The 23,307-nt window shown below is 46.0% G+C and overlaps 1 protein-coding gene across 2 annotated transcripts in view; it reads right to left on the bottom strand.

Annotated features, from left to right (window-relative positions):
* Positions 1 to 23,307, bottom strand: part of LOC147616102 (uncharacterized protein At4g37920-like) — a 30,290-nt gene extending 6,983 nt beyond the window's left edge. For both annotated transcript variants that reach the window (XM_086778741.1, XM_086778740.1), the window contains exons 1-3: positions 23,031 to 23,307; positions 22,459 to 22,937; positions 7,894 to 8,062 (exon numbers count right to left, since the gene is read on the bottom strand). In XM_086778741.1, the coding sequence (XP_086634867.1) occupies positions 7,894 to 8,062; positions 22,459 to 22,937; positions 23,031 to 23,235 (853 nt within the window). In that variant the 5' untranslated portion in view covers positions 23,236 to 23,307. The remainder of the gene's footprint in view (positions 1 to 7,893; positions 8,063 to 22,458; positions 22,938 to 23,030) is intronic.

Here is a 23,307-nt window from a genome sequence, read left to right on the forward strand (position 1 = left end):
AGGGTACCACCCTTCCATGAGTTCACATAATCACTCACCAAGGTTACCACCCTTCCATGAGTGAGTCTTTCCTTCCACATGTCTTAACTCTAGAAGATGGTGACTTCCATAGTTGGCATAGACACAAGTCCCCAGGCAACGAGGCGTCATGTCCACATGACCCTTGGCATAGACATAAGTCCCCTGCCAACCAGGCGTCGTATCACGACTCACGTGCACGCCCGTGCCATGGCAAATCCTCTGCATGAACATCATTAATCCCTAGTTAATAATTAGTTCAGTCAGTACTCAGATCATCATCTTCATCAGAAGCACCATCATCAGCATTGAGGGTGTAGGGTACCAATCGGCAACCTTACAGGCCCTTGGGCAACAGTCGGCAAGTAGTTCTGGGGCCCTAGGAGTAGTCGGCAGTACCCTGTTGAAGGCCAGCTAGGTGGATCCAGCATCAAAAGAAAGCACTGGTTTCTATGATATTTTTCATGTCCCAATACTCGCCGACCAGCTCTTCAGCAAGGTATATAAGCATAAGAGCATAAATCAATTCATTCATCCATTCATGCATTCATTCATAAGTCAGTAGAAGTTATGTAGAGGCCAGAGGTCACCCCTCCGGGACTGACCAAGGGCCTGACCATGTACATACATTAAGTCACCTTTTTGTACCATATAAAAATACAAGAAAAACCCTGACAACAATCTCTTTCTTCTCTCCTCTGTCTTAAATCATGTTTATTTCAACATCTTGTTCTTCATCAGGCTTAGGGCTATGGAACAATACAACAAAGTTTCCGCGCTTGCAACATTGATATCAGAGCATTTAGGCTCAACCCACTAAGCATAGTCCCAAGGAAGGGGCACAATTCCAACAGAAGAATGCAGCAAGGTAGCAAATGGAGTGGTATGCAACAAGCAAAGCTAGAGGAAGCAATGTACGCATAACCAGTATATCATTAAGCTAGAGGAAGCATTCCCTGAGGGTATGTACGCATAACCAGTATATCATTAAGCTCTCACATCAGTTCCAGAGGCCTAGCAACAAGCATGATCAATTCCGGCACATGAGCCACCGCCATGTTAAGGGTACCCACCGCCGTGTTAAGGGTAAGGGAAAAGCAGGCATGGGGACAGCAGTTGAACAGATGCTTAATTCTTCAGCAAAACTTGGAAGTCGAGATCGGGAGTGAAGGTGTTCAGAAAAAAGGATCAGTCAAAGTCAAAGTCAGTTAAATAGTAGTTTAAAGTTAAAGTCACTAGCAATTTAAAGTTAGCAAGCAGTCCACGGAGGAAGGATAACAGAGTGTCCGCCCCATAGTAGTTAGGGGGTTGTTTGAAACGGGTTTCCTAAAAGTTTCAAATGCGTTTCAAACGCGTTTCGTAAAATCAACCCAAAGTTTCCTGCAAGTTTCCTACCTACAGGTTTTTGCATGTACAAAATTTCAGATATATACTGTATAAAATATGTAAAAATAACACTAAATGCATAGAATACATGGAAACATCAATTTGAAGCCTACAGTCTTTGAATCACAAATAACAAAAGAGTCGCACAGATTTCGATATAAGATTTGGGACAACAACAAAAAAAAAAAAAATACTTGAAAAAAAACGCGTTTCCTACAAGGAAACGTTTCCAAGTTTTCTTCCCTCCTTTAGGAAACACGTTTCCTAACTACTATGGTCCACCCCGTCATCAAGTTTAGCAGAAGGGAATGTCACGTGCACACCCGTGCCATGACTAATCCTCTGCATGAACATCATTAATCCTTGGTTAATAAGCAGTTAAGTCAACATTCAGATCATCATCATCTTCATCAAAAGCACCATCATCAGCATTGAGGGTGTAGGGTACCAGTCGGAAGCCTTACAAGCCCTTGGGCAACAGTCAGCAGCCAGTTCTAGGGCCCTAGCAACTATCGGCAATACCCTGTTGAAGGCCAGCTAGGTGGATCCACCATCAGAAGAAAGCGCTGATTTTTACGATATTTTTCATGTCCAAATATTGGACAACAACTAAGCTGCCCAACCAGCCCTCCAGCAAAGCATATAAGCATAAGAACATAAATCAATTCATTCATCAATGTCATAGGTCCGTAGAAGTTATGTAGAGGCGAGGTCACCCCTCCGCGGCTGACCAAGGGCCTGACCATGTACATACATCAAGTCACCTTTTTGTACCATATAAAATTACAAGAAAAACCCTGACACCAATCTCTCTTCTTCACTCTCCTCTGTCTTAATCATGTTTATTTCAACATCTGTTCTTAATCAAGCTTAGGGCTGTGGATCAGTACAGCAAGGCCAAAGCCAGAGATCCCATCGGGTAGTCCACGGTATGTCCGAGGAGGGCCATCGGGACATCCCGTTATAGATAACAAGACCATGTGCAGCTCCCAGCTCTAAGAAATGTCTCCTATACACCATTACCTCCTCACGGTCCTATGATGATCTTTGTAGCCCCATGTTAGTGATGTCTAGCTCCTGTAGTCTCATAGGGTTGTCAAGTGCAAGTAGTGGGACGTGCTGACTCCCTGTCCTGACGTTGAAGTCCCGGAGCAGGACGACTTCCCCTAGCTGTGAAAACTCCATAATACCCCCCTATAATGGTATGTATAGTGACTAGCCATGTTGTGCGGTGTAAGGGGAGTGACTCGGTGCAAAATAACACAACAATGTGGATGACTCTTTCACGGAAAGTTGTAGCCGCACCCAAAGATACCATGCATAGGTCGTCCTTCCGGACGATGCTGAGAATCTATCGGAGATGAGATCTAAAAAGGACAGCCACCTACTCATCTTGATGTGCGGGTCTCGCCTCAGAAAGCTGACTCCCACTCATACCCGGCAATGAATGGTTAACCCCTCTCAGGAAAGAGAGAGAGAGAGAAAGAAAGTTGTATTAACGTCTTCAAAAGGCCAAAATGACCTATGAGACCAAAAGATTACATCATATCCATGAGGTACATCATCCTAGGTACAAAATAGTAATAAAGAAAGACAACAAAAATCTAGAAATATAAAATCTGATGTAGGTACATGAGTAGAGAGCTCTCATATCACCCTAATACATCCCTCATGGGCGCTGTGACATGGTGCTCAAGGTGGTAAAACTGAGTTGGCGCGAGAAGGTCCTGCCATGATGGGAGATGATGGCCCGGATCCTCCTGTGGTGGCGTGGCCGTGGCCGTGGGCGAGGGCTATGGGGTCTGGGGCGTCGAGCTCTGCATAACTCAGTGGCTCTATCGAGTGTCGCACCTCTCGGCCGAGCTCCTACACTAGCCTGTGGTCTAGGTATGATGGGTGGATTGGCCCTCAGAAAGCTGGTATGGAAGAAGTCGGTGAGAGCTCTCTGTACTGGTCCTCGAGCAAGTACAACTGATCTAGATCTGCTCTAGGAAATGTGCCTAGAACCGCTGCTCAAGTACGCTCAAGGTTGCATATCCCCATGTCACTCTGGTATGTGCTGCAGGAAGCATGGGGAAGCATGGTCCCCTGAAAGTGACAACAAGGTAGACATAGGATGAGACAATCTCCACAGGATTCCCTCTGTATGTGAAGCTCAATCTGGATGTGAAGTGGCAGGAAGTATTGAAGACCATTACCTTGGTTTTACCAAGGTTAACAGAGAGGTCCCACTGAGTGCAGAAGTCTTGTAAGGCATCCAACTGTCTCTAAAGACACTCTCCTGAATCTAAGAGGAGGAGGATGTATATGCATAATGTAGTATGGGGATCAATATGCCTGCCAGTGTGGGACCAGCCCCGCCTAATCCATCAATGAAGCTCGAGATCTCATCAATGTAGAGGTCAAAAAGAGTGGGTGATAGTGGGTAGCTCTATTTCACCCCAGTAGTGCTGGAAATCTCCTACGATGTACCTCCTGGGGCTCTCACTCGTCCAGTGACGAACTTATAGAGGGCGATGATGCTCCAAACCATGTCAAATGGGACTCCCATCTCTTGTAGACGGTGTAGGAGGCGGGCTCGGGGTATAATATCAAAAGCTTTGCAGAAATCCACAAAGCAACAGTAACTCTTCTAATGTCGTGCTCTACCCTCCTCAATGATGGCACGGAGGATGAAAATGTGGTCAAGGGTAGAGTAGCTCCTCTGAAAGTCTGCCTATTTTGAGGCTCTGCATCCCTGTCTCTCTACAAATGAATTGAGCTCTGCCTCTAGCAGAGTTTGGCCGATGTGTGGCCAATCATAATCGTCCTATAATTATTAGGATCAAGTGGATCTCCGGCTTTGAGGATGGGGGTGATGGTGTTAGTGGGCCAAGAGGATGGACAAAGGGCTCTATTGAACACGTAGGCTAGTAGGGGAGCCAGGGTATCATCGGCATGTGAGGTGTACTCGACAATGAGTCCCTCATGATCCTGGGCTTGCCCATTAAGTAAACTACGAATGGCCATGAGGACCATGTCCTTTGTGAAGAAGGCGGAGCTGGTGGGGCAAGGATCTGGTGGTGGGGATAGAGTGGCTGATGGGGGATATGATAGAGGGAGCGTGTATAGGAGTGCCATGTGTCCGGGTAGGTGATAGGTGTACGCATAGTTGCCAGGCGTTTCATGAAACGTGTTTCATAAACGTTTCTTTCATTTCCCAAGAGTTTCAAAAAAGTTTCATACAAAAAGCGGGGGTACAGGCCCCAAAATTTATATACAAGTTTATAATATGTTAAAAATATGTTGCCTTCCCTCCAAAACAATATTAAACATGCATCATTTACACATTAAAATTTGTTTACAAGCTAAAACTAAAGAATCTGGGTGATCAAGTTACAATGGGCACCCAACTGACCAATTGGCATAAATAAACTCACAACATCAAGAATCAAGATCTGGATTCCATCATCAATAATGGCACTCAAAGTGATCACAAAAAGCCTGAATTCTGAGCTGATACAAAGAAAGAAAACTGAAGTCTAAAATACACAAAGTAAAGCATGCTAATAGATGCAATAATGCATGACAAATAGTAAACTAGAGGACCTTGATAGCCCCAAAGACTAGAGTCCTCAATCTGGAGTCTGGGCTTAATCCTCAACATCCTCGATGTCCTCATCAGTAGTCTCCTCGGTAGAATCAACGTCACTCCCAGAAGACAACGAAGCAGCCTCGGCTGCCGCAGTCATCTCAACTGTTGCACTGGTACTAGCACCTCCTGATAATGATGATGTAGATGCTCGTGTGCCATGAGAAGGTGCCATCAACTCCTCATACAACATGGCATATATGTCACACTCCTCCTGAGGAATCTTTTATGATATCTCCATGATTCTCCTTGATCCTTTTTAAGTTTTGTCTATGAGTGCCTGCTGCACGAGCCACGAGATCATCTTTCATCTTTTCAATGTCAATTTTATCGACATTCACTTGCCGAGGCTCTATTGGATTGCCCGACTGCTAAATTAGGCGGAGATTGCAATGGCTATACACCAACCGCTCCAACTGAGCAGTAGACAACATGTTCCTCTTCTTTGTATGGCAGAGAGCCCATGTGCTCCAGTTCCTCTCAGCAAGACCCGAACTGCAATCCTGTGAGAGGACTTGAATGGTGAGGTGTTTCTGCCATTAAAATACATAAACTTTGTAAGTACTAAGTATAATCATCATTGATGAATGTATTATGTAAATAACAGACTTGTCTAAGGTCTTTTAGAGTGGTACTCACAAAGTGAGGGCTATTGATCTCATACTTCTCCCACCATGAGACTAGTTGAAGCTGTCTCTCTCGCATGCATGCAGTTTGTCCACCAAATGCGTGGCTGGCATTCCGATACACTAGCCGCTCATCCTCCAAATGTCTCATGAGCTCCATATCTCCTCCTATCCATTTCTGAATGTAATCTTGCCATCCATCTTCCAACTCTTCATTAACATACTGCGCCTCACTATGCTAGAGAGGGTGCAATATGTGGGCAGCCACGTGGATTGGCAACATGGCCTAATCGTGCTTCTCGATTTCGAGAAAGCCTATGATAGAGTAGATTGGGACTTTCTAGAGGAGACAATGTGCAGGATGGGTTTCCCATAGGGGTGGATCCGAAGTGTATCAGGATTGTAATTGGCTCCTCATAGCTAGGTTCTTATTCAAGGTGCTAGAGGTGACACATTTCCACTTTCATGCTCAGTCCGGTAGGGGTGCCCTCTAGCACCTTATCTCTTCCTGTTCGTCTCGCTGAGGCCAGCAGCAGTTTTCTCTCCGCCCAAGAGACCAGACTCCAAGGACTGTGTCTCCCCATCCGAGTGCAGAAGGAGCTTCTTGATTCCGAGTTCATTGCCAACACAACAACATGCCTGTTGGGGCCTGAGGGGAACCTCTAGAGATTCGCCCAGGCGATTGAGATTTTTTGTCGTGCATCCGGGGCCCAAATCAACTGGCACAAGTCATGTGGATTTTGGGTTGGCTCATCACCTACCCCGACTCAACGTCCACCCCTAAGCAGCACCTCGCCCCCCCTTCTTTTGAGCATTCGGAAGAAGCTATTATACTCGAGCTCAACCAGGCTTTCCCTAGTTTGCCGAGAAGTGGTGGCGAACCAAGTTCTTCTTGCCACCATGTGGTACATTACCTCCTGCTGGTCTTTCTCCCGCGCATGTATTTGTCAGGTTCAGTGTTCATCAACGTTGGACTCTTTCACGGAAAGGTCAAACTTGCTTGTTTGGGGCCACCTAGGGTCAGAGTGCAGGCAAAGATCCTAGCCAGAAGGAAGGCTTTCCAAGGCGGCTCACCTTCGGAAGAAGACCTTGAACAATCAACTTGCCCAATAGGACGCAGCTCTGAATGGAGGGGTCGGTGATCCAAAATCGTTCTATTCAGCTTGCAATCATAGAATATATGGGCCCTCAATCAGAGAGCCAGGCAACTGCACCCCAGGTAATACAGAAAGGTCCTCTCCTGGTACGAGACATAAGCAATGAAATCTTACGCCATACTGTTTATGCATCCCAAAACACACTGCTGCGGATGTAACAATGCCTCTAAACATTCAAGACATGTATGAACTCTCCGGTAATGCACATCGGATCCCACTTGCTGCCTGCTTGCAATTGCTGTCCTGATCATGGCAGCCCTCTAGCAGTTCTGATTATCTATTACCCTGAATGCTGCACTGCTGCCTGTCCCCCAGGCAGCAGCCAATCTCTTGTAAATTTCCCAGTGGAGAGGATGTTCGGGATGTGGATTCCCAGCTCCTCAACATTGATTCTGCCTTTGAAATGGAAGATGCATGAACCCGACCAACCCTCCAGATACACACGTGTGACAAAAAACCTAGCAAAGCAAAGAACTGGATGATATGTCATGAGGATGTGGCCTGGTCCAGTAAATGAAGTAAAAAAGCTCAAGGCTTGCACTTGCACATGAAATGAGACGAAATGAGACTAAGGGTGGAAAATGCTGAAGCAATATTCAAAGATTGAGGGTTCAACCCATGCACACATGCCAGCCACCAAGCAGGGGACAAGTTTAGCAAGGCAAGAGTTGGACACTTCCTTAGGTTTTGATAAGAACTGAATCAAACATGAACAACATACTGACAGAAGCTGAAAGAAAATGCAAAAGATCTTACAATTCATTCCACTCCTTCTACTTCAAGCCATGCAGTTTGCCTCTAGCAACACTAGCACCTTAGGGAGAAACTCAATTAAGCCTCACTGCCCTTTAATCAAAGCATAAAAGCTGTACTTTCTGTTACAATAACTACATGGAAATGCAGCTGATATGCTTGAATCATAGTGCATTATCCCTACCCATGCAGCCACTACCTAAAGTACACATTAGTTCCATGTAAAAAAGGCATGTCAAGCTCCACATTCACATGCTTTCTAGAACAACTGTTAAAAATTTCATTTATCCGTTTGGTTTAGCCTAGCATTCTGGGACCTTACCATGTTGCTGATCAGCCTGATTGTAGCCAGCTTGATAGAGCAATTCAAGATGACGAAAAAAGTCATTTGTAAAGTCCTTCCGCCGCCTAGCAACTACTGTATCTAAGTCTTGCTCATGTTCTTTGACATGGGCAAGCAATTCATTGTGCCTCTCCATGTCATCATCAACCTGCACTTCCAATAATAAATTTTATTACTATAAAGTAGAATATTTATTACTATAAAGTAGACTTCACACGAATGAACACGTATTACCAAAAAAAAGCCTCATCATGCAGTTATATATAGTTTTAACGAGATTGTTCAATGTTAGATGGCGTAGAAAAGAGTGCCTCTTCATGCATCACCAATTATGCCTTAAATAAAGTATTCAACATTGACCTTAATGAAAGCACAGTAGAACCACAAATAGCAGAGCCCTCTGTCAAGGACAGGCTACAGAGAAGAGACACAGGCCAGGGCAGGGCAGCACGAAATCAGGCCACTGGCGGACAGCTGTGTTTGGATACCGGTCTGGACAGGAGGCAGATGGGCAAGTCAAGCAAGCAGAAGGCATAGCAAGTCCAGGTTGGGCAACCAGCCGGCCAACCAGCCAACCGGACAACCAGACATGAGGGGGAGCGGGGATCTCGGAACCAAACCACTATTAATACAATGAAGATTAACAGAATCACAACAACATTCACAGCACCATAAAGATGGACATCAAAATTTTACACCTGTTAGGGCCAGAATAAACCAAGAAATACACCACCACCACGCCGCCTTCTTGTTTATGATGTATTACCAAGGAGTTCATCATATACAAGCTTTGAAGGCATTTAGTGCCAAATTTCCAAATACATTTACAAAATGAGAACAATATCACAAACAAGTGGTTTGTCGTGTAGATCAGCAAAAGGGATCTTCCTTATGTAATCCAGCCGTCCCCTGGTGCTCCCTTCTCAATCCTTGCTCTAGGCTCCACTTAGGTCCACGGCTTCACCCCACAAAACACTCCAAACGTTATAATACATCCACAACTCTTGTATATTTCCCCTAATCCACTCATTAATCTCTTTTAGTAGTGCTATTTCTTTTTTCTTTTTTCTTTTTTTCCGGGAAAAAGATCCTTCAATTAGTTAAAGAAAAAACAGCCACAAAGGGCTAAGTACAACCACAACGGGCTAGATACACACTCGACTCATATAAGGGCGGGAAACAAGTGATCAAAGGGGAAGAGATGTTTCTCCTCCAGTTGGCCGCATTGTGAGGAGAAGGCTATCTCATACAGGGGGAAAGAGAGGGGGGGGGGGGGGGGCGGGGGGGCAGCCACACAGGTGGTCTGTATTACCAAATGGGCTCACCGCCTCTATCTGTGAGGAAAGGGCCAACCCTCCAAAGTCTCAAGAAGGCTTCCCACCGCTTCCGCATCCGGTCAGAACCCCCACTGACCACGGAGGGTGTGAATGATATCAAGCCATATGCTCCTAATGGTCTCAGCCGGTGGAGTGTGGGTACCCTCGATGGCGTCGCTGCATCTAGCATGTCAAATGTGGCAGGCTGCTATGCTACTACAAATCTCCCATCTCTAGCATGAGCCTAATCGCCAGTCACCTATAGGTGGGGCTGTGACCAGTACTGCTACAATACGATCGTGGGAGACCTAAGGGCTAGTCCTCCCCCATCCTCCTCATAAGTCCTAACCACTCCAGCCTCGGTGGCCTAGGCGACAGTACCCCAAGTGATGATCCGGGTCGATGCCCTGTCCATAGCAAAGATGCAGAGAATCTGCTGCCAAATCTGCTAAGCCTTCAAGCAATCTCAAAGGCAATGTTGCTGACACTCCTGGGGGTGGCCGCACCGCGGGCAAGCTGCTGACCAACCTCCAACTGTACATGATAATATACAAGGCCATATCAAGGCTGAAACTGACCTCATCGAATGCCCATCAAGTGTCTGCAATGAGCAAACCGCTCCAGAGGCAAACTCTTTGTCAACAAATCAGCCGGGTTGTCATCCGTGTGAATCTTAACAAGCTGAATTTGTTGACCAACCTCCAACTGTACATGATAATATACAAGGCCATATCAAGGCTGAAACTGGCCTCATCAAATGCCCATCAAGTGTCTGCAATGAGCAAACCGCTCCGGAGGCAAACTCTTTGTCAACAGATCAGCCGGGTTGTCATCCGTGTGAATCTTAACAAGCTGAATTTGCTTGTTCTCTATCACCTCTCTGATGAAGTGATACTTCACATCCACATGCTTCGTCTTTGCATGAAAGACAGGGTTCTTTGCCAACTGGATGGCACTCTGACTGTCACAATGCAACAATGGAATATCCCCTGTATATCCCAAATCAACCACTAACTGAGATAGCCATAATGCCTCCTTGCAAGCCTCTGTGGCTGCAATATACTCGGCCTCTGTAGTAGATAAGGCAGTGCACTTTTGCATCCTGGATATCCATGACACAGCACCTCCTGTGAATGTAAACACATAACCAGTAGTAGACTTTCGGTTATCTGGATGACCGGCATAATCCGAATCCGTGTAACCATGCACTAATGCATCCTGTTTGCCAAAGCAAATGCACATATCCTGTGTGCCCTTCAGGTATCTCATGACACCTTTCACTGCTTCCCAATGCTTCTTGCCAGGTTTGGCCATGTATCTAGAAACCACTCCCACTGCAAATGCAATGTCCGGCCTAGTAGCAACCATGGCATACATGAGACTGCCACAAGCTGAAGCATACGGAATTTTGGCCATATCAGCCCTGCCACTATCTGACTGTGGGCTGTCCATAGCACTGAGTTTCACATATGGAGGCAAAGGAGTACTAGTCTTCTTCCCCCCGTCCATATTGAACCTCTGCAAAACTTTGCCAATGTATTCCTTCTGAGACAAATACAACACATGCTGATTTCTGTCCCAAAGTATCCGCATACCCAAAATGTGATTTGCATCACCCAAATCCTTCATATCAAAGGTTTGATGCAACCTCTGCTTCAAGGCATCCATCTCCTTACGAGATTTCCCGGCAATCAACATATCATCAACATACAAGATGAGGATCAATAGACTGCCATCCAAAGCTTTCTTGGTGTATAAGCAGTGATCTATGTCACTCCTCCTGAATTTCTGGGATTTCATGAATGTATCAAATTTATGATACCATTCTCTTGGTGCCTGTTTGAGCCCATAAAGACTCTTTTTCAACTTTGCATACAAGCTTCTCCTTTCCACTCACTGCATAACCCTCTGGTTGTTGCATATATATCTCCTCATGGAGATCACCGTGAAGAAAAGCAGTCTTCAGATTCATCTGAATCAAGTCCAGATCATCATGTGCAACCAAAGCCAACACAGCTCTAAGTGTGGTCATTTTGACCACTGGAGAGAAGATCTCATCAAAGTCCACACCATATTCCTGCTTGAAGCCCTTAGCCACTAGCCTGGCTTTGTATCTTGGCTTTGCATCAGGTGCAACTTTGAGCCTGTAAACCCACTTGCATGGCAAAACCTTCTTGCTTGCAGACAAATGCACCAACTTCCATGTTCCATTTTTGTGCAGAGAATCCATCTCTGACTTCATGGCACGCTCCCAAAGAGCCTTGTCTGCCCTCTGTAAAGCCTCCTTATAACATGAGGGCTCCCCACAGTCAGTGAGCATCAAGTAGTCAACCCCTGGAACAAACCTGTCAGGGGCTCTGGAGGGTCTTGTGGACCTCCGTACCCAATGACCATCATTTGCAGGTTGCTGTCCAGCCTGCATATCACCTATTGGTGGCTCCTGTTCCATGCCATATGGTTGAAAGATCATGCCCGGTATCTCCTCTAACTGTGGTATATCCATAGGGATATCTTCTGCCATCTCTGGCTGTCCATTTGGACCATTTTCAGCACCATTTAAGGGCTGGTTTTGCTGCTGTAATGGCTGATTTACAGCCCTTGGTTGTTGTCCATGATGTCCATCATCATCAAAGATGACTCTGCCAAGCTCCTGTTGCCTTGCAGGCTCCTTATACATGCATGTTTCATAAAAAATGACATCATTGCTACGTATAATCTTTCTATTCACGGGATCCCAAAGTCTATACCCCATTTCACCTCTGTCACCATATCCTAGGAATATGCATTTGTGAGACTTAGGATCAAGTTTGGTGCGCATTTCCCTGCGTATGTGCACGTACGCAACGCAACCAAACACTCTCAAGTGCTTGTATGACGGAGGCTTCCCTGTCCATACTTCTTCTGGCACTTTCCCACCAAGCCTCGTATTAGGTGACCTGTTTATAAGATGAACGGCTGTCATAACAGCGTCAGCCCAAAAACCATGAGGTAACGCAGCATGTGACAACATAGAACGGACCTTCTCCTGAATGGTCCTGTTCATCCTCTCTGCTGTCCCGTTTTGTGGAGGATCATAAGGAGTAGAGAGCTCCCTCTTGATGCCTTTAGCATCACAAAAGTCCTGAAACTGTTTGGACATATACTCTCCACCATTGTCGGAACGCAAAGCCTTCAGTGTTTTGCCAGTTTGATTCTCAACAAGAGCAACAAACTTCTGAAACACTGAGAATGTATCACTCTTCAAACGAAGAGGATAGACCCACACCTTACGTGTGGCATCATCAATAAAAGACACAAAATATTTTGCCCCTCCCAAAGAAAGCTGAGGCATCTCACATACATCTGTATGCACAAGCTCTAACTGAGCATCTTTCTGTCCAAGAGCTGTCTTGTGGGGGCACTGTAGTTGCCTACCATATATACAATGCTCACAAAACTAAAAACTTGAAAACTTTAGAGAAGGCAAGTAACCCAAACGAGACAATTGCTCCATTCCCTTGACACTCATGTGTCCCAACCGGCTATGCCACATAGAAATTTCCGGCAGCTCGGTTGCATTTACATTAGCATGGTGACATACACCTGCATGCATGAAGTAAAGAGTGTCCACCTTAGAGCCTCTGGCAACAACCAGTGAGCCCTTACTGAGCCCTTACTAATTTTCCACTTTCCACGACCAAATGTGGTAACATAATCAACATCATCAAGCTGTCCAGTAGAAAGCAGATTCTTCTTGATCTCAGGCACATGCCTGACATCATGGAGCATAAGCTGTGAGCCATCTGAAAACACAAGCCTCACATCACCTCTGCCAAGAATCTTGCATGCATGGTTGTCACCCAAATAAACTACTCCTTCATTGCCAGCAGTATACCTGACAAACAAGTCTCTGCAACCTGTGACATGAAAAGAGGCACCTGAATCAATGATCCATGAGTGCATACCATGACCATCTCCTACAAGAAGTGAACAGGCATCAAGTGAAGACGTGAATAGGACCTCATCCTCACTGTCACCTGCATGTGACACATTGATTTCTTCAATCTTGACTTCACTTTTGCCCTTTGGCTTTACATCTTTGGCTTCATCTTTGTCTTTGTCTTTGCCTTTTCCCTTTTCCTTTTGATCATTTTTCCATTTGTAGCATTGCTTTTTGATGTGTCCCTTCTTGCCACAATAATGGCATTCCAAGTCCTTTTTGGAGCGAGACTTGCTCCTTCCCCATTCTTGGCTTTTACCCCTTTGCTGGGATCTCCCACGTGCATTCATTGCAGTGGACTTTCCAACAGAGTTGTTTTTCCTGTTCATCTCTTCTTGAAGAAGAGCACCCTCAACATCTGCATATGACAGCATAGCATTCGAATTGCTAGTGGCTGTCCTGAATGTGTCCCAACTCTCTGGCAAAGTGCATAAGAGAAAAGTGGCTTTGAACTCATCGTCCATTGCCAACTTTTGATTTATAACTTGGCTGACAATACCATTAAACTCATTTAGATGGGCTGTCATAGACGCCCCTTCCTTCATCTGAAGACCTATGAGTTTTTTCAACCAATACACTTTGCTTAAGGCACTTTGTTGGGCATACAAGTCCTGCAATCTCTGCCACATTCCCCAAGCTGTCTTCTCTTCACGAATGCTGAAAAGTAAAGAGTCTGACACAGACAACATGATAGTAGATCTTGCCAGCTCATCCATATCTTCCCACTCTTCAGCAATAAGAGAAGCGGGCTTTACACCCCTTTCTTTGATAGGCTTGTGCTGCTTCTTCTGGAGCAACACATTATAGCACTGGGTTTGCCAAATATCATAGTTATGTGAGCCTTCAAGCTTCTTGATGTGAAGCAATGAAGAGCTCTCACCTGTGGTTGCCATAGCAATATGCAACCTGTCAATGCCTGACTCCCTGCAAGTGTGCAAACACTGCACCAAAAGCACACAAAGTGCTCACAGTTGTTCTCCCAAAGTTTTATCTCCCACTGTGGAAGCAAGAATGCAACTTTTCTCCCATTGTATGTGATGAAATCACCAAAATCTGGTTGCTGCAGATTTAGGACAGCACCTTAAATGTGCTCTGTTGCCTTCCAAAGTACTGTACATCAGTACTAAGTGCTCACCAATGATGTACCAAACCTGTACCGGCAAGTACAGCAGCTGAAATCGAACCTTTTCCTCACTCAAATCAGTGTACAGCCATGCCAAAACTTGCACAAAGCTGTGCCAAATCTGTACCAGTAGGTACAGTAGCAATAAATGCTCTCCTGGCTGTCCAAATGAGTGAAAATCAGACTTTTACAGTCCCGAACACTGCATACAGCAGTTCCGAACAGAAATTGGGCAAAAGACCCTTGACTGCAAGCTGATTTCTGAGGATTCAAGGCATAAAAGTCTTGCCTGCTGCTTTGCCAAGCTCAACAAGCATAAAGTCTTGAAAAGCCCCTTGATTTAAGATCAATTTCTGATCATACATGGTACATTGACGCACATGAAGGCATCCAAAGTCTTCACGGTGCTTCCCCCTGGCCACATATACATCCAATACATGAAAGCCCCTTGATTTACAGGCACATTGAGTGCTTGTCAGGCATCAACACGTTGCCCAAAGCATCAAATGCGAGTGCCTGCATGCAAATCAATCCAATCGGCACAAAAGCCCCTTGATTTGCACTGCAATTTGCTGCAATTTTGCCCGAATGTGTGATTTCTCACATCATACAGCATGTATGACTGCTTAATTGCACAATTACATCAAAAGCCCCAAATTTTGAAATCCAATTTCCTACAAATTGATCCTGATTGTGACCAATGTCACCCAATTTTGCCAATTTTGCTCAAAAATTGAGCAATTGGCACCTGTACCTGCTCAATTGCAAATCCCAAGAAAAATTGAAGCAAAATACCTTGTAATTTCTGATTTTTTGTTGCAGAAAAAAAAGGGTTGATGAATTTGGTGCTGCACGATGATGCTGTTGTAGCTGCAGATGTACGGATGGCTGGGCAGCCCTCTGCGCTGCCTGGTTGGGCAGCGTGGCTGCTGCTGTAGGCGCCTAAGATGCAAGCGCTTGGAGGTAGGCGCACGAAAAACAACGGGCAAAGCTGCCGTCTAGCGCTCAACGATAACACGCCTTGCTACGTGCGAATAGGTACGCCGCTGCACTCCTCCAGCTTCCGCGCCATCGCTCCCAGCTTCTGCAGGTTACTACAGTGCTTACGCTCCCAGCTTCTGAAGGACGCGTGTTCGATCCACGCTCACCGCACCATCGCTCCCAGCTGCCCAGTCACGGGCTGCTCTCTTTGGCTGACTGAAGGTGAGCTCCCTCGCTCACGCCTGCTTGCTGCCTTCGCCTATCCGCCTAGTAGCCAGTTGAACGCCCAACGCTTGAAAGCCTTCGCCTAGTGGCCAGTTGAACGCCCAACGCATGAAAGCCTTCGCCTAGTGGCCAGCGGTCGACCAACGCCTTGTGGCCACCAACGCTACATGCTGCGCTGCCTGTTCTGAGCCGGTGCCCTTTGTTACGCTACTGGCTGGGGTTGAATGGGCAGCCCACACTGGCTGGGCTGCCTACGCCCAGCTGCTGGGCAGCAGTTGAGAAGCCCACGCCTGTTGGCTGGGCAGAGAAAGGCGACCAAAAGAAAAGGCAAGGCGACCCTCAGATCAAAATTCAGCACAGATCAGAATTCAGCATAACAGTACGACTGCTCCACTGCTGAGTTAAGCTTAAGGCTCTGATACCAGTTGAATGGGAGAGTTAATCAGGGTTAGAGTTCATGTGGGAGACATACACAGAGAAACAAGGGAGAGAGAGAGAGAGAGAGAGTTGTGGGGATAAGTCAACTCACCAAGATGAGTGTGTGACTCCCCTATCACACATGTATATTGCACTAGTACACATAGTGCACTTAGTACATTAAAAGTACTAAGTGTACTATGTACTATAACTTATGGGCTTGTACACACTATAAGGGTGGGCATAACGCCTTTACCCCAGCAGCAGAGACATTGACTACTCTTCCTAGGGGCAAATACCTACGGGCGGACACGCTCCCAGTTTCTTTCTTCCTTCAACATTGGGATCTCATGGAAGGCAGCCTTCGAGTAGCCTTCACTGAAATTATGATCAGAGGAGCCATGCCAGAGAGGCTTTCAAAGGGTTTGATACACTTGATTCCTAAGGAGGGTGGTGATAGATTAGAGATCTGACAGTGGAGACCCATCACCCTTCTGGGGACCACCTACAAAATCTTGGCCAAGGCCATCAGCCGAAGACTTCAGCCTTTCCTCCCTCACTTGATCCATGACACTCAGACAAATATTGTTCAAGATCGGAGCATTCTGGACAACATCTTCACCTTTTGGGAGGCAACTACTTCGGCCAAGATGCGGCGGCAGGACCTCAAAGTGCTACTCCTAGACTTTGAGAAAGCTTATGATAGGGTGGATTGGAGCTTTTTGGAGGGCATGATGAGCCGAATGGAGTTCCCCATGGAGAGGATTCATGGGGTTTCAGGACTTCACTCGGCCTCTCACACCCATGATCTCATTTAGGAAGCCCGAGGCGACAGATTCCCCCTTTCTCGCTCGGTACGGCAGGCTGTCCTCTGGCACCTTATCTTCAGGATTTTCCTATTCGTCGCTGAGGCCATGAGTAGTTTTCTCTCAACCCAGGAGACCAGGCTTCAAGGATTGCGCTTTCCCTCCATACTCAAGAGGGTCTGCTAGACTCTCGGCCCAAGAGACTGGGCTTCGGGGATTGCGTCTCCCCCTCCGTACTCAGGAGGAGCTGCTAGACTCAGAGTTTGCAAATGGCACAACTTACCTTTCAAGAGATGTGGAGAATCTCCAAAGATTCGCGGAGGTGTTCGAGATCTTTTGTCGCACATCAAGAGCACAGATCAACTGGCACAAGTCATGTGGTTTTTGGGTAGGCTCTACACCCGCCCCGACTTGGCGCCAAGTTGAGGCTTTCCAGTGGATCCCAAGAGGCACTTCAGTTCGCTATCTTAGATGCCAGGTGGGCATTCACATCTCTCCAAAGGAGCAACTTGCCCCACTTATTCTGAGTATTCGGAAGAAGCTTTTGTACTGGAGCTCTACGAGGCTCTCTCTCGCTGGTAGAGTGGTGGTGGCAAATCAGGTTCTTCTTACCACCACGTGAAACATCACTTTGTTTTGGGTCTTCCCTCCAGCACCACAAGGCACTTGTCCTCTAGATTGCACCACAAGGCACTTGTTCGTTCTAGATTGCACCACAAGGCACTTGTCCTCTCTACTTGACACCTAGAGTGGACAACTCACCATCTCTCTTCTCTCTCTCTCTAGAAGTAGGCGCCCCCTTCATGAGGCCTCTTTGGTTGTATTTTCTGCACTTTCTCCTTCCCAACTCCATATCCAAGCTTGCTAGTGTGTTTTCCAAGCTTCCAAGAGTGTTTCCAAGTGGTGCACACTCTCCCACACACTCCTGATGACTGAAATTCAACAAAACAGCTCCTATTTTTGTTGTAATTTCTGGTCTTTTTGCTGAAAACCCTAATTTCAGCCTTCCTTTCTCAAGTTGAACCATAGGGGAAGCTTTCCCAGGGATCCTTCATCCTCTTGAAGACTTTTGTCGCAAAGGATCGCGACAATCGAAGATTTCAACACTCCAAACGCTTCCATCACAAAGACTTCCGCTCTTTACTTACAATTGGTAAGCTTTGATGGTTAAATATGGAAGCAAGTAGCAGGAGGGAGGAACCGGACTCCATGGTCACATACCCTGTGTAGTGTTCTCTTGTCCTACGTGCACTCTTGCAGATTGTTGCTACCATGTGTTGGTGGAACAATAGAGGGCAGATGGTAGAGAACATGGGCACTTGAGAGGGTAGTGTGAGTTGCAAGTCTACATTGACAACCACATTGTTTGCAATACTGTATTCATATGCATTGGTATGGAAATCTGGTCAAAAATGCCCATGACACTATAGACTTGATTCTCCCAAGATCAATATACTTTATTTGAGGGAGGGGCCAACCGTTCCGATTAATTGTGCGTCTCTTGTCAATTTAGCAAATTACTTCTTGTATTGAGCATGTTGTCCATTAAATCTTGGTGTATTTAAGTGTTTTGATTAGCATTGTGTTCAACCAAGTCACATTGGTATCAGAGCATACGGTTGTCTTTCACTTCTATCGTGAAAGACAATCACCGCGAACACTAGCTATCTCTACACTTAGAACACTATGGACAGCCATACGGTGAATGTTGGTGATGCTAACACAAGAGGCGGGGACAATGACATGCATGCTTGCAATGCTTTACAGGATGAGCAAACTCATGTGGTGCACATTAGGGAACAAGAATATGTGGGACAGCCGTCCCGTGGGCAGAGAGAAAATGCAAGAAGAAGAGTCCATAGTCTTCAAGACTGAACTTACTCGTATGCAGCCTCTTCTTTATGCACAACAAGAAGAATTGAAGCTCTACCGCCGCGAGGATCCATTGGTACATGATCGTTTGAAGACCAAGAAAGCTTAATCTTATATGGATCATGCAATGGCAATGATCTCTGCCCTTGACCTTCAATCCTTCACCCTTGCGTTAGCTTCTCCCTTGGCTGTCCTGGCCCTTGAGTAGCTTCAGTACCTTGTGAATTATGAGATAGATGGACTGAATTTATGCCTTGGGTTTATATACCCCTTCCTAGACCTGGTCGGCTGGTTGCTTTTTCTCTCCACGGCTTGCTACAATTTTATGCTAATAAAGTTATCTTTTCACACCTTAAAAAGGTTGGCCCTTCTGATCTAGCCTGGCCGCCTTGTGGGCTGTTGTCCAGGCCTGCGCAGGCTGCTGGGCAGCCCCTAGGGACTGGCCAAATGGCTGCTGGGCAGCCCCTTTAGCCTAGCCGCCTGGCTGGGCTGGCCCATAGGCCCTATCGACTGCTTGGCTAGGCCCCTTGGGCTAGCTGACAGCCTGCCCAGCCCATACTAGGGCTGGTGGGCAAGGCCTAGGGCCTTCGTGGCCCCCTTGGGGTGACTCATAGCCTTCCCCATGCCCATACTTAATGCAAACCTACATCCACACAGTCATTTGAGATCTGGTCGCAAAACAAACACACAGAGCAACTAACACCATTTTAGAGGAAGACTCATAGCGCGGACTAGCACTGTTTCATGCGCAGGACAATGCACAACGCGGACTGGCACTGTTTCATGTGCAGGAGTAGAACCCTGGCTAACTCGTCCCAGACAGGGCTCACATGGAACAAGTTTTCCACTCCAGGTCCTGCACCTTCTTGTTCAGATATGTCCACGTGGCATCCAAGTGCGGGATGCACGTGACATCCCCTTCTGCTTAACTCGATGGAAGATGCATAGCCTCCAAATAGTCCATCAATAAAGCCGGATAGTCGTCGAAGAACTCTTTGTCAAGCCATACTACTTCGTAGGTCCCTCGGTCCTGAAACTTTGTGAGGACGGGTCTTTGTCTTCAGCTTGAGCCATGCTTGAAGCGATGCAAAAGGATCTATTTTGGAACCATCACTTCAGCTTCATCAATAATATCTGGTTCCGTCTCGTCTTTAACTTCTGAAGGGATCGGACCTGCATGTGGCTTTAACCAACTGACGTGAAACACATCGTGCATAGTCCAACTCGGAAAAAGTTTCAACTTCATTAAAACCTCATTAATCTTTCTTTGGATGGAAAAAGATTCGAAGCTCCTGAATGACAACTTTGGGCATCGCTTGATAACCTATTTCAACCTTTGCTTCATAATCCAAAGATACACCCAATTACCTTCCGAAAACTTCATATCCCTTCGGTCTTTATTGGCCTGTCGAGTGTAGGCCTCTTGCGCTTTAGCCAACCTGTCTTTTATTGAATCCAAAATCTCCTGATAAGACTCCGTCAATCTATTCGCTTCAAGTACTGAAGACGAGGTTCTAATCAATAGCGACTAGAATGGTCTTCCAAACGCTGCCTCATATGGAGTCCTGCCAATAGCTGAAGAAAAAGAATCATTCAAAACAGCTTGATCTAAAGGCAAATATGATTCCCACTTACCTTGCTGATCGTGGACATAACACTTTAGCACATCAAAGACCAATTAATTGTAGATTTCTGTCTGGCCATCCGTATGTGGGTGAAATACACTGGAAAAATTCAATTTAGTACCAAAGTTATCAAACAATGCTCTCAAAAAATGACTGGTAAACTTGGCATCTTGGTCTGACACTATGGTCCTAGGGATCCCGCCAATCAAGTACCGATGCCGAATGAACAAATGGGACAACATCTTCAACGATCACATTGGCCTTGCATGGAATAAGCATAACAAATTTGCTAAATCTATCAACTATAGTCGAGCACCGAGTATTATGCTTACCCGGACTGGGAAGCAAATTCGTGACAGTCCATCGATACATCTTGAAAAAGTCCCTCAGGAACGGGTAAAGGTTGTAACATCCCTATTTTCTTCCCACGAGGAGCTTTCACCTTTTGACAACTATCACAGGTCGTACATATGAAAACACATCTCGCCTCATCTTTGGCCAATAATATTGCCGTTCCAATTTCTCCAAAGTCGAATTCATGCTCCTATGACCACCAGTAATGGCCTCATGGGCGTCATGGAGAAGAGCTGCCATGAACGACTTCATGACACATAGTCAGCCTTTGTAGAAAAGCCAACCATCGCGTATCAAGAGTGGCATGGTCCTGTGGCATCCAATGCCTGTTCCCACTGTGTACCGAATTCCTCGAAATCCACGTACGTGTGCTTCATGTCGTTTAGTCACGTACCAACAAGGTCGAGTCTAGTGGTCTGAATCAAAGTTACCTGTCCCTTCCTGCTCAAAGCATCAACCACTGGATTGGAAGGCACTCAATCATAACACCAAATTGCTGGAATATCTGGCTCCAGCAGTGTTGTCGGTCACTCCACTGTGCACTTGGCATTGCCTGAATCCAACGTAATGCCTGATGGTCAGTGCGAACCTCAAAGTCACGGCCATTAAGAAAATGTTTCCAATGTTTCAAGACCTGCATAACTGCAAGGAGTTCACGATCGTAGACTGAGTAATTCTTCTCTGCAGGCAGTAACTTACAAGACATGTAAGCTACTGGATAACCATTCTGTTATAATACACCTCCAATTGCGATGTTACTCGCATTGGTGATCACCTGAAATGACTCGTCCCACGAGGCAAGTGTAAACAAGGCGCTTCTGATAAAGTCACCTTGAGATTCTTGAATGCCTCCAATGCTCGTGGAGTCATTCGAATCCGTTGCCTTCTTGTCTCAACACCCTTTAGCAGATTGGTGAGATCTACTAAGAGACCAGAAAACTTGTCTATGTGGGTGGAGTATACCTAGCATATACCCACAAAGGATATGATGTCATAAGCAGTCTATGGTACTTCCCAATTGACAATCTGGACCACCTTGGCCGGATCAAGTCGAATGCCTTCTGCACTAATTATATATCCAAGGTAATGAACCTCAAACAAATAAAATTCCGACTTCTTCTCATTGACGTAGAGCTCATTGCTTTCCAACAACTTCAGAACTTTCTCCATATCAATGTCATGCTGCTCAACAGTAGCTAAAAATACCAATATGTCGTCCAGAAATATGAGCACACACTTTCCAATCAATTCCCAGAACACCCACATCATCATGCGATTGAATGTGGCTGGGGCGTTTGTCAAGAGGTTGGGCGTGTGGTCCTCTGGTCTGGATAGGGGGAGCTGGGGATGGAGATTCTTGCAGAAAAATCTCCAAGAGAGCAGACATGCCCATGCCACGCACATGACGAGTACGTAGGTTGGCGTGTCGAAAGCCTATGTCAGGCTTCAGTGGTGTGGAGCGTCGGAGTTAGAGACGGGCCTATGGGATTGTGCAAGAAGCCCTAGCCTTGGCTCGGGAGAGATCTGATGCCGGTTGCGGTTGGGAGGTGAGCTAGCTCGCTACCTCATGATTTGGTTTAGAACTAACCTTGGCTTTCAGCTGTGTTTAGGGAAGATTTTGGGAAGGACTTTACAGGTGAGGTGTGTCACACATTGGAAAAGGACTCTTGATAAGACTTTAGAAAAAGGATTTTTTTCTTGAATGTTGAAAGGTATTTTCCAAATCACAAGTTGAAACCGGAACACACACAACATGGATTCAAAAACCATAGGGTATGTGAGTCTGTCATGCTTCTATTGGATGTGTTATGTGTAGAAGATGGTAAAGTGTAGGGGATGGGCATACCTCCTTCAGTTTCCTCGACAACTTCAGAAGGTCACCCTTTCTTTTGGGATCAGGTTCTTGTCCTGCCCTGGCCTTGCATCGCTTGAAGAAGTGAGTTCGGATGTTGCACCACTCTTTGGAGAAAGCCAGGAGCTTTCTCCAGTCTTCTGGTGTGGTCTTCTCTATGAGAAAGACCTCAATAAGCCTGTCACATACTCTAGTCATCCTGTAGCCATCCTCAAGCTCATGGCCATCGTCATTGTCGCCTTTCCCAAGCTCATGATCATCATCACCATCATCGTGTTTTGTACCAAATTCTTTTCTCTGATAAAATGAAGTTTTGTTCTCGTCTTCGCCATGTCTACCTTCAATATTAAGCCTTCCCGAAGGCAGCGAAATGGCCTCTCCTTGATGCCCATGTGATGCTTGGGAGCTCTCAGAGAGCTTTCTTCTGAACTCTGCTTTGGGATCATCAGTTGCGTAAGGGCCATCTGTTTTGCCTGAAATTTATATATATATATATATATATATATTGTGTTCAGAAACCAGCCATCGAATATATTACAAGAAATAAATAAATATATAATACTTACCATTTCCTTCCTGAAAGAAGCTGCGGGGGCATTTGAGAGGGAGGCTGCGATGGCGGGAGAAGGCGGAGACGAAGAGATGGCGAGGGGCGGCTGTGTGAGGAATGGGCGTGAGAGAGACGCTCTGCGAAAACCCTCTCAAGTCACCACAACACGAGCTTGAAATCTCTGAGCAGCACGGCGCACCACGGAAATACAAAGCAGCCATGGCTCATTCAAGTAACATTCTCTTCAGCATTTTAGCTTTCATTTAAATCATTCAAGTAACATTCTTCAGCAT

This window comes from Cibotium barometz, chromosome 39, assembly GCF_041138505.1.
Source record: "Cibotium barometz isolate CiBa-2024 chromosome 39, ASM4113850v1, whole genome shotgun sequence".
In the NCBI taxonomy this organism is placed as follows: domain Eukaryota; kingdom Viridiplantae; phylum Streptophyta; class Polypodiopsida; order Cyatheales; family Cibotiaceae; genus Cibotium; species Cibotium barometz.